At 42.1% G+C, this 12,387-nt stretch overlaps 1 protein-coding gene across 1 annotated transcript in view; it reads left to right on the top strand.

The window, feature by feature from the left end:
• The window catches only part of GNG10 (G protein subunit gamma 10), a 31,652-nt gene extending 19,482 nt beyond the window's left edge, over positions 1 to 12,170 (top strand). The window contains exons 2-3 of the mRNA XM_069238751.1: positions 4,144 to 4,275; positions 10,675 to 12,170. Of these exons, the coding sequence (XP_069094852.1) occupies positions 4,144 to 4,269 (126 nt within the window). The 3' untranslated portion in view covers positions 4,270 to 4,275; positions 10,675 to 12,170. The remainder of the gene's footprint in view (positions 1 to 4,143; positions 4,276 to 10,674) is intronic.
• Positions 12,171 to 12,387: the final 217 nt, after the last annotated feature.

Below are 12,387 nucleotides of genomic sequence, written 5' to 3'. Positions count from 1 at the left end.
ACTGTTTCATCTTAATGTTCACATCATCTTATGCACTGTTGCAAAATGACTATCAGCCTTCCTGAAATGGTAGAATAATAATAAAGTATACTAAAATCCATTCCAGGATTCATGCATGTGCATTGGTGGCCATCTTACATTGGTTTTTGGTTACATTAAAAAAAATATCTTACTACATTGCCTCGGTGTATGTTTTCAATACTTTATCCTTCTGAGAGGTTCCAAGATGGATGATGTTCTTTCAGTGCATTAGTCATCTGGGATTGGTAAAGAATTTCGGGAATTAAAAAAAATATATATTCATAGATGTCCACCTGTATTTGTGCACATCTGGAAAGCCATATTTGGTAGGATGCAAATTTGGAGTGCATACTTTGTGTGGGGGAAAAAAAAGTTACATAGCCCTAAGAGCATACTTCCCCCAAATCGCGAAAAGGGATTGCAGGTTGGGGGGGGGAGGCCCAGCAGTTAAGGGGTTTGGTTTAAATGTATTTTTAATTATAAATATGTCTTTTCTCTATAGTGAACATGGCCTGTAGAAGGGGTCGGATGCTGTGGGGATTAAAACCTGAGAGGACAAGGATAGCGCATCATTGACAGCCGTTGCATTATCTAGTTTGTGATGATCCTTTTGGACATCTCCGCGGTCACGTTTTAATATCTTGCGTGGCGCAGCATCTTATCTTCAGCCCTCACTGAAGCCGTTTAATTCGGCCTGGGTAGCTTGTCGCAGTTTCACGAAACATTACAGTTTCTTGATTGGGTACTAAAGAGTCGAAAGGCAGTTGTATAATCCAGTGCGTCTGTTTTGTGTTCACGGACATCAGACTCAGTGACCCGAAGAGCTGCAATGCCCGGATGTGGCTGTCCGCACATCCGAGCAGCTGTTTGCCAGGGGCTGAAAAGCCATGTACATCACGGCACCGCCACAGAAAGTACAGTTAGCATCGAGGCAAGTGAGCGTGCAGTGTGAAAATGCACGCGCGTTTACACGCTCGGAAAAGGCTTCGGGAATAGCATCAAGTGAAAATCAAAGTGCTTGTAAATTATTCGCATCGTCTAGTCCGATCTATAGGAACTTACTGTCTCGGTGTGAGCCCCCATTGTCATACACACGGTCCGTCTGGCTTGCACCCGTTTTTTCAAGGTTTAACCAAAGCAGTGCTTTGAAGAACTTGCTGCAATACAGTTTTCAGCAACACATATAAAGTGGAGTGTTGGGGCGGGGGGTGTTACAAAGTGGAAAACGGAGCCGCTCAAATAGGTCCTGCTATCCGTGGCCAACAGTGTCGTTGCTTTTTGTAGGGCAGCCTGTTGTTTTAGCACTGCGCTGAAGAAGTGCCTCCTGAACGCAAGCCGCGTGTTGTCTGCTGTAAGCTAACGGTAGCTGGCAGGTGTGCATAGATGTTTACGATAAATGAAGCAACGTTTAAACATCTGTTCATGGAACGAGTAAGAAAAGTGCTGCATTTTTGTAAATTCTTTATAGAGGGTATGTTTACCCCGTACCCTCTCCACCTCATCCTCCTCGAGAGGCCCTAATGTAGTCTCTTTAATTGATACCTCTTTTCCAGTGTCTCCCCGTCATTATTGCCTGTTCCTTCTGGAATAATATGCCATTGTCTGCATGGTGCTTTGGAACCATAACACCATCTGCTATTTCATGTTCTATTATTAGAACTCCTCTGTGCATTTGTTTTTCAGTAGCAGTTTGGATCTCGGTGCCTAGAGACTGTGTTAATTAATTGCCATTATCTCTGTTATTTAGCATATTGAGAACAGCGCAACACGTTCGCTGTAGCCTTTGGCCACCTACACATACGAAAACATGTATACCTGCATGACAGCAATCGTTTAAGCACCATCTGTAGAAGTATATTTGATAGCAGACCTTCATTACTTTTAGGTCTAGCCTACATAACGTGTTAGGTTTTGGTTGCCTCAATTAAGAACAATCTTACAAATAAAAAATACATACATACGTACATAGAAGGTGCTTTGGATCTGTCCTCTATTTATTGTTGTGTTCAGCAGTCCATCACATTTTTGTTATACACACACACACACACACACACACACCCCTCCCGCCCCCCCCCCCCCCCCCCCGTACGGGGCAATGGGTCAACTCACTTTAGCCACTGGATCTCTCTGATCACACATGCACATCTTTCTAAAAAAATGTTTTCAAAAAAATGGACATACACTCGCTGTTTCTTTTTTTCTTTCCATTTCATTCTTTTTTGTCCTGCTGAGTATAAACTAGATCTCAGGTTACAGCAATCCAAAGCAAGTACACCTACCTGGAAGTATTGATGTATCATATTTTTTTTTTCCTATTTACATTTTGTTATTATAATCATATGCCTGCTATGTTTAGAGGGTGGTATGTTGTGTTTTTTTTTTACATTTATGTTTGAAACATAGGCATTGGCAAAGCTAATAGGTCTCAGTGATGCAAGAGCTATTGGCTTTGCCAATGTGTTTTAGCCATGTTGTACACCAGCACAGCTGCAGTTCAGCACGGATAAAAGTTAATGACCTAGAGGAGAGTGTCGTAGAATGGAATGGCATTGCGTGTCATGTATTGGAGTGGAATAGTGTGGAGTGGCGTACAGCGGACTGGTGTAGTGCATTTGCATATTGTTGCAGAGTATAGTGGCATAGGCTGCAGTAGTATAGAGTTCATCGGCATACGGTGCAGCGTCGTAAAATGCAGTGTTGTAGATCAGTGGTGCAGAGTAGAGTGGCATAGAGTGCAGGGATGTAGAGTGGTGCAGAGTATAGTGGCATAGAGTAGAATGGAGTGCATTTACATAGAATACAGTAGTGCAAAGTAGGGTGCAGTGGCATGGAGTACAGCAGAGTAGAGTGGACTGATGCAGAGCACATGGCGTAGAGTGCAACAGCAAAGAATTCAGCAGCTTACATTACAGGGTCATAAATTGCAGTGGAATAAATTACAGTTGTGAATAGTAGGGTGGAGTGGTTCAGAGTAGAGTGGCATAGATTGCAGTGGTGTAGAGTAGTGTGCCATGGAGTGCTGCAGAGTGCAGATGTAGAGCGCAGTGGTGTAGAGGGTCATAAGTTCTGTGGTGGAGAGAGTAGTTGTGTAGACTACAGTGGTGCAGAGTAGAGTGCAGTGAAATAGGGTGCAGATGTGTAGAGCACAATGGTTTAGAGTAGAGTGACATCGAGTGCAGTACAGTGAAGTAGATTGTAGAGTGAACTGGCATGGAGTGCTGCAGAGTAGATTAACGTACAGTGGACTGGCATAGAGTGCAGGGGCATGAAGTGGTACAGAGTGGAGTGCAGTGGCGTAGAGTGGCACAGAGTAGAGTGCAGGGGTGTGGAGTGACGTAGAGTGGAGTATGCATGGTGTGATAGCACACTGCCATTACAGGCAAAACATTTTCAATTGAAATTACTATTATATTTGCAGAGACACACAGATTTACTAATAAAATGCTACAGTGCACAAACAATGTGTGGAAATGGAATCGCCTAGTGTATTGATTTTGTTTTGATTATATTAAAGTATGTTTTCAATACACTACAAAAATAACACAAGATGTCCTTCGTTTGTGCGTTTATTATTCTGATATATTTTGAAATACATACATAGTTCATTTAAATATTCTTGTGTGCTATAAAGAAACCATTTCCTCTACCCCCAGTATCAAACAAGATTGTCGCACAAATCCTCTCACATTGAAGTCAAAGAAAAGTAAACACTAAGCTCCTGAAGACAGAGCCTCCTCGGTCTTTGAATGCACAGCAGATGTGACAAGATGAGAACAAGATTTACAGGCCAGTTTACAGAATGGAGTACTTGTGGAAAAATACAAGGAGAAGTAGTGTGAAAAAGCTTTGCTCCTTGGGAGGGTCAAACTAAACATGGACAGTCCAAAACAAAGACAGTAAATAGAAAGACAGAAATTGTGAGTTAAAAACCACAAAGCCAATGGTAATCAACAGGCAGAATTAATTCCCAGGACAGCTTTATGAATGCCCCGAAGATTGGTAGACTTTGACCTAAAATTGAAAACATCTAATCATTTCACAGACTTGCAATATTTAAGTCTTCAGGTGATTGACTGAATATAACAATATAACTTTTTTTTTTATTTATTTTTTTTACCTCAGGTGTCTCAGGCGGCTGCAGAGCTTCAACAATACTGCATGCAGAACGCCTGCAAGGATGCACTTCTCATTGGAATGCCAGCCGGTAGCAATCCATTCCGAGAGCCAAGATCCTGTGCTTTACTTTGAAATCAGGTACTGAGTGCACAAGAAATCCCACGTTTTGGCATGCAGCTTCTGAATGATGTTCGTTTGGAGACAGCGAATATGCGCTCAAAATGGCGGACAAGATTACTCTTCTGATCCTTTAGCACCTTCACCCTTATATTGATACTTATAGAAATTGTAATTTATGAGAGCCCAATATTGGTCTCTGTACCGATTTTTGTCTTATTTGTGCAAATCTACCTTGCTAGAATAGGGCTTCCCACTGTCCTTTGTGGTATAGTTGATCATTGCGGAACATGTGAAAAAATACAGTAACCTTAACCAGCAGTATTAACCTTCTTACCATGATGAAGAATATTTGACCCGATTACCATTTAAATAACTAGATATATTATTGTGCCGATGATGACATTTTATGCCAAAAGAAACTGATTCTGCCACCTTCTGAGCACAAGTTTTGTCTGCTGTATGCTTCATTAGTCCTTTCCATTTAAATAAGCATGAGTGTTACAAACCACAATATAACGCCTGTGTGTTGCTTTTTTTTCTTTCTTTCTTTCTTTTTTTTAATTTGTTTTTTTTTATAGTAGGAACCAAAATCCTAGTCGGGGGTAAGTCAGATACACACCATGAGTAAAAGTGTACTCACCCTCTGTTAGCTTGGCACAGAACAGACAGTCTTAATTTAGGAGGCCATGTGTAAAGTATTTGTGCAACACTTCAAACAGTGAAAACACACACAAAAAGATACCACACCTGTTTAGAAAAGTTGAGCGTAATTTTTTGAACAAAACAAGATGAAAACAACAAAAATCCAATAAGCAGAAGGCGAGATGTGAATTTTTAAAGAATAAATAAAACTGCAGTGTTAAGAAACCTAAAGCGCCAATTGGGGATGCCTGGTCATGCTCGACCGGGTAAAATCTGAAAAGTCAGGCCAATCGCGATGGAGTGCGTGTTGGATACAGGGACCCAACTTGGCCCGCTGAAATCAGTACCTTGGGTCGAGTTTCTGGCGAGAGGATGTGAGTAGTTATGCAAAGCCGATGTGTCGTTTTTGATCCTGGTAGTATAGGTGATGCCCTGGGTCTGAACCGCGTGATCGGTGATGTATTGCTGTGAACCGTTTGGGATGAAAATGATGCATCATTGTTGAGCTGCTCAGCTGGCGATGCAAAGCCCTCGAGCAGTAATTGTGGTGTCGTTGAGGAGATGTCTGTTCCGACCGGCACAACAGCGGCGATGCGTGGATTCTGCTGGGTCAGCACAGGCATACCTACTTCCAAGTGGACTGGATTGACACCACTTGCCAGGGAGGACTCCCAGTTGGTAGAGTCAAAGTGGCTGTTGCAGTGTTGCTGGTAGTCTTTGGTGTTCCTGCGACTTCAGAATAAAAGGCAAGCTCTGGGTCCAAGTGGTGTAGGTCCAGTCCTTTTAACCCAGGCAGAGAGGGCAGCAGGCAGGTCTGCACAACAGAAAAGCAGTTATTTCGGAGCAGTAGTCCAGAACAGTAGCAGTCCTTCAGCAGGCAGCACAGCAGTCCTTCCTGGCAGAGAATCCACAGTTCCAAAAGTGTACTGATTTGGTAGGGTCAGACATCTGATTCTTATACCCAGGTGTGCCTTTAAAGTGGGAGTGACCTCAAAGAGGGGTCCTTGAAGTGCACACTGGTCCTCTCTTCCTGCCCTGCCCCCAGAATCACTACAGTTGTTTAAGCAGTCCTTTGTGTGGGAGCAGGACACTGCCTATTCAGTTGTGTGTCATTTCCTCTCTTCCATCCTGCCCAGGAGGACCTATCAACATGCAGATGGTCACGCCTACCCTTTCTTTGTGTGAGGCTGTCTAGAGGGAATGGAGGAAGCCAGCTGTCACCGCTGCCCAAACATGTATTGAAGACAGGCTGCAGGCATACATGGCTAAGAGCAGGAAAATTACAACTTTCTAAAAGTGGTATTTTCAAAATTGTAATAGTAAATCAGACTTTACCATTAAAGATGATTCATCATGACAGTTCCATAGGTACTAAACATGAGGCCTACTCATTTCTCAATTGTGAATTACGTTCAGTAAAGTGTAATAAGAAATCTTCAATGTTGTCTATGAGAGGGGTAGGCCTCACTGTAGTGAGAAACAAATTTGAGAGTTTTTCACTACCAGGACATGTCAAATTTGAAAGTATATGTCCTGCATTTTAATTACATAGCAACCTTCCCTATGCGCTACCTTAGTGGTGACTTCTTTATAATAATAAGGGAGCTTAGTACTTGTCAAGGGGTTTTAAATGGAAGGTCAATATGGCAGTCAAACTGCACACACATGCCCTGCAGTGGCAGGCCTGAAACCTGTTTAAAGGGTGACTTAAATGAGTGGCACAATCTGTGTTGCAGGCCCACTAGTAGCATTTAATGTACAGTCCCTGGGCACATATAGGGTACTTTACTAGGGACTTCAAGGTAAATTAAATATGCCAACTGTGGATACACCAATGTTGCCATGTTTTAGGGGAGTGAGTACATTCAATTTAGCACTGATAGTGCCCAGAGCCCTAAGGCCAACAAAACAGATAAGCAAAAGTGAGACAAGGCAGGCAAAACCTTTGGGGGGAAGACCACCCTAAGACTGATAGGTCTAACAGTGCTTCTCTATCAAACACCATAGTGTCTTTAATTAAAACAATGGCCTGCCAGATTCCAGCCCAATTGATTATGATGTTGCTTTTTAATCTGTATGCAACCAAGAATGACAACAATAGCAGACTTATGCAGAGGGCAGTTATCTTGTCACAGGTTTGTGAGCTGCTACAGTTTGTCCACAAGAAAGTAGTCCGTACCTGCAACAACAAAGTGGTGGTTACTCCCTATCTTTGCAAATCCCTATTTAAAACGTTTAAACAACTGCTTTTGTTGGCTAACATTAGGATTATATCAAAGGTGTACAGTTAAGATAAAACCCTTGCCTATCCTGAAAATAACAGTGAAAGGTATGTTGTATTTGTGCGATGGGTGCTTCCAAACAGCACCTGAGTTTTTAGATCACACCAGCAACAAGGGGTAAAAACATCTTAATTATTGCAGCAGCTCACATGTTTAATAACAGTTAGGATTTAATAAACTATAAAGTTGTTCATGTATATTAGCAAATCAGGCCAATCGGTGAGTGCAGATAAAAACTGACTTGCCTCTTACTTCATTCTCCCACCCTCCTACTATTTTTTTTTTAACTTGACATTGTCCTTAAATCATTGTACTGAGCTCTAATTAATCTTTTTTGGGGATTTCAGTTTGAACCTCTGCATTCATACAACATACCTCATCTCAGATTATGCTCTGCTGAACATGCCCTGTGCACCAAGGTATAATCCCAGGAACCTGCTGTTTCTCATCCTGATAGACAGTACACGGTCAGACTCTTTATCAACGACCCCCTCTCCCTCAAATCATGCTGTTGTAAATGTTTTAGTCCACCTCCCTACACTTCTCTCCCCTTTTTTCTTAGTTATCTCCAAAAGAAAACATCTAAATTCTTTAAGTGAGAACATTTCCATAGTGTTCCAAGGCAGTTGAGTGTTACTGGGCTTCAATTTTGACAATTGATGTTGTTTCATGCTGCTGCCTTGGTGCCACTTTACTGTTGAACTCCAATTCAATGGCTAAGTACACCTTGTTATCCCTTGATGCTTAAGATGGGGTTGAGCAGTCTATGGCTTTCTTAAGGTGGCGGTGTAGATTTATACGCTCAGTTACCACAGTAATACCAGTCAATTTTAACACTCAATTCAGTTCTTTACTTTTTAAATAAAATTGCTTTATTACACATAATAAAAATATAATACATGAAAAATAAAGATCAGCAATAAAGAAAGCAGAAGTCTGTAGTACTTAATCAGAAATACGACCCCAAGCATTTATTGTTTTAAAATGCTAGAAAAAGTTACCATGGGTGCTGGTGTTTACTGGAAGATATTTGTGAAGCAGAATTTATGACTGTACAACACAGACACAAAACTAGTGAGTCACGCTAGAGGATCATGTAACCCAACAGTTGCACAAAATCAGTCTCATAAGGTTCACTTACTACTTCACTTCAAATTAAAATAGTGATATTGTTTGACGTGTAGTGATGTAGTCTGTTACTGATGGAGGAGTGTTAATGGGGTTTCAGTGGCCCTGCCATGAAATCGGCCCAGACCTTCCAATCTGCCCTTGGACTCGTACCAAAGAGTGAAGTGTCCCCTAGCAAATAACACATTCTCTTCAGGGGGTACAGTGACACTGCTTGGTATGTTTACTAGAGTGCTATTCTTCATTCGACTGGTTACAGGGGATAATAGCAGGTGTATATGCCATTACATCTTGATAACTATAAAGACAACAAATTTTGGGGTTTTGGTATGTCTACACCCACCAGGCTTAGTCCAGTCCCGCAGGGATGGTGGAATCCACCACTGGGCATTCAACCTGCAAGGCCAAAGCTGTACCTTGTGCCAGTCTGTGGTAGGAACTAGGAGTTTAAGTGATGAGAAAATATGATACACCTGGACTAGACCTAAAATAATTCCCTAGGCCAGGAGTGAAAGTCATGGTCATCTTCAAAATCTCTGGAGGCCACTAGAAGGTGCACACAAGCTCCCTGCTGCACAGGGAGAGAGGAACCATTGACATTACGATAGTGACAAATGACTGATCTTCTTCTGGAACCTAATGGTGTTGCACAGTAACTGATGACCCTTGAGCTACTGGATGAGGGCCACGTCATGTTCTTGGAGCAGATCTAATGCAATAGATATCTTCCTCAGGTCCAGTCAGTCAGCTGGGCTCTTCACTTGACTGGCAGGAAGATCATCCTCCTTGCACAGGACAGACACAGCAGCAGTTTCTTCAGGTATGGCCCAGGCTTACTCCTAGTGCAGGAGTAAGATAGCAACTAGCAAATACCTATTCCTAGAGTACAAGTCTTCACTGCTGTACTAATGTGCAGGTTCTCCTTAAATGTTGGGAGACACGTGGAACCCTGTACTGGTGAAGGGTCCCGGTGCTCAAGGCCAGATCTTAGCCATTCAGGCTGTACACCGCCTCTCAATGCTGGGTCCTTTCCCAATTCTGACGTGACTACCTTGGGGTGAGCGCTTGCAAGGATTTTGTCTTCCTGGAACTACTACTAGGCTGGTTTGAGATGGCCTTACAAGAATGTGCAGTAGCTGTTGAGATTGAACTGGTTTACAGATCACAGCAGAAAGAGGGAAGGGGCTTCTGTTTCTCAAGCAGAGGAACTGGATGCACTTCAGAGAGGCTGGGATTCTCACCCACCCACAGACCGCTGTAGTTGTGGCATAAGGAAAAGGAATGCATAATTCTCTGGCTCCCACCAGTAGCATGGATCTTAGCTAGCCTAGTCCAAAGCCAGCTGCTATCCTATTGGTCACCTCACCTCGCACTTGAGTCCAGCGGATTCACCATTCACTCAGGTATGCCTAGTTACCTCTCGCTAGACAGCACCTCACATACGTGTCCAGGGACTCTTTACATACTTCATGGGTGCAAACGACACTGATCAATAGAAACTCTAAAAAAGAAAAGTTTAAATTGGAGATGTCTGGGTGCAGTTCCCCCAAAGAACTACTGGTAAAAGGAGATAGTATGCTTTACAAGAACTATGATATGTTGCCACCATCATCGGCCTTTTACACCCCAGACAGAGCGGGCAGTCATCACACTTTGAAAGAGTAGTGCACTTTGGGTGTCCGTTTGACTCAAGTCTCAACTCTCAGATCCCATAACTTTTTAAACTGAAGAACACTAGTGGGATTGCATAATTATCGAGCTTACTGGGGGAAAATATAGAGTATGACAGAAAAGACACAGGGTTGTGCACCTGCGTACTTTCTTGCCAGCCTTTAACTCATCTCGAGAAGAAGCCGGCAGTAGCTCTGCAAGAGATTTGTACTAGTCTGCACCCATGTGGTGGTGCTTCCTTTCCCACTCCCATTGTACAAGGTACGAACACTCTCTGGGTTGTTTTTTCTTGTACAAATGTCGTTGGTTGTTTTTGACAGTCCCCCGCATTAAACGATTTGTTTTTCAGCTTCACCCTGGGACAGCCTAAAGTCTTTGCAAGTGTATGATGGAGAAATCGATTTTCCAATATGCTTGTTAAGGTGGATAAGTCTATGATTTGTTAAATCAATGATAATATCTTGGATAAGTACCTTGCTTGTATACTCATTCCAAGATATTGATATGTTAAATTAATTGCTACTATCGTTATCAGGCTTCAGAGCACTGTGAATAGTACACGTTGTTATGATTGGACAAATCTGGGATACTTTTCTGCTCTGTAGCAGGCACTCGATCACACTGACAAGTTTACCAGCTTCAAATTCTGGCAAACATTAAAATCGCCAAAATAATTATTCTATTTTATTTTCAGGATCCGTGACGAGCTTAGAATTCTCTTCCAGCAAGAAACAACTGACAGATGCCTTCCCTTCTCAAGATGGAAGCACGTTTGCTGTGCCCTTACTTTCACGTGGCCAAAACGATTTCATATATATTTATTAGTCTGTTAAATGAGTAGCTCACTAGAACTTTTGCTAATATTTGTATTGTATTTTATACACAAACACGTTCCTTGTTTCATAAGTAAATGAAGGTAGCATGCATTTTAGCAACAGCGTTTCTAATAACCAGATGTTTACATTTTACAAAAGCCTCTTTTCTTGCCATTAGATAAGCGATACATTTGTCTCTTTTCTCTTTCTGTGTTTTCTGTTCTGAGTCACAACACGCTGGAGTATGATTTCACATTTTGTATAAGAGCATCCCTTAAAACAATGTTAAAATAATGAAACTAATAATCCCGTTCGATTTAAAAGATAATGCCTTTCTTTACTAAATGGGGCATTTGTTGTTTTTTAACCTGGCCCCACATGTAATCTGTAGTATTGAGGGTGCTTGCGTTGGTGGGCCGGCCCAGCAGTGGGTGGGAGCTGGTGCAGGGTAGACTGGTCCTTGGGTGGCATCTGCATGTAGAGAGCCACACTGAGTATTTTCCCTTTGCATAGCCAACAACTTGTGCCTTCACCTATATTGGAACACCACAAACCTCGAGCTGGATACACAATGAAATGCGTAAGGGGTAACGTCCACCTACTTCCACAACACCTGACATAGACGGCCAGCTGTCGCAAGGACACAATTGTCTGTTATAAACGCAGGTACTGTTAATTACGCTATTGCCCTAGTGTAACCAATGATGAATATTATTCATTTGTTGTCCACTCCTCCATGGGCTCATTAAAACTTTGTTCCTCCGCGCTGAATCATTTTACCCAGCCAAAGAACCAGTGGGTGAATTCACTGCCACTCCATCTCATGCTGATGTTTGGTGGGCGTGCAGTCTTTCTCTTTGTCCCAGGTGCATTCTCTAGTTGAATTTCTGTTGAAAATATGCCTCTGCCGGGGTTCTTCTACGCATAATATTTCTGATTTGTTGCCTCATAGCAAATACTGCAAACTTGCTTTTTTCATTGTACAGTGCAGTGTGCTGTCTGCTAGATTTAGTACTGACAGTTCCACTGAGCGGCATAGATGCAGTTCAGATATTAAATGTTTTGATAAATAAAGTTGTTGTCTCTACTGGTGGGATCGTGGTACTTCAAGTTTGCTCTTGTGGGACCCCCATTCCTCAAAGAAAATATGCAAAAAAAACTTGCTGGAGACCGCAATCGATGAACTATTAAGTTTCCTGTCTAGACATTACTGAATGTCTTACGTTTGCATGACCATGCTGCAAGCTCAGTCATTCTTGTGAAGAGGAATTTGCATAAAATGCTGTATATAAATAACAACACAACACAGTGCTTTCCAGACAGACCCATGGAGGCTAGAATCAAGTGTAAATGATTAAAATACCACCCAGATGGATTCTGTGTTGTATCATCCTTTCATTTGTTTTTATGTAAATGCAAGACTGTTCATTTGTTGGCTGCATTCTGTCCGTTTTTCAGTCAAAAGGGGCAGGGTAACATGGCCGAATCAGCTCTGGTGCTTCTTTGTCCGTTAGCCACCTAGCTAAATGCTTCTCATTCTAGTTTGCTGCTAAATTTTGAACATTATTCTGTCAAGCAAAAAAAAATATATC

This window comes from Pleurodeles waltl, chromosome 1_2 (assembly GCF_031143425.1).
Source record: "Pleurodeles waltl isolate 20211129_DDA chromosome 1_2, aPleWal1.hap1.20221129, whole genome shotgun sequence".
Classification (NCBI taxonomy): domain Eukaryota; kingdom Metazoa; phylum Chordata; class Amphibia; order Caudata; family Salamandridae; genus Pleurodeles; species Pleurodeles waltl.
Note: the sequence above shows the minus strand (reverse complement) of the source record. Positions and strands in the feature narration are given on the sequence as shown.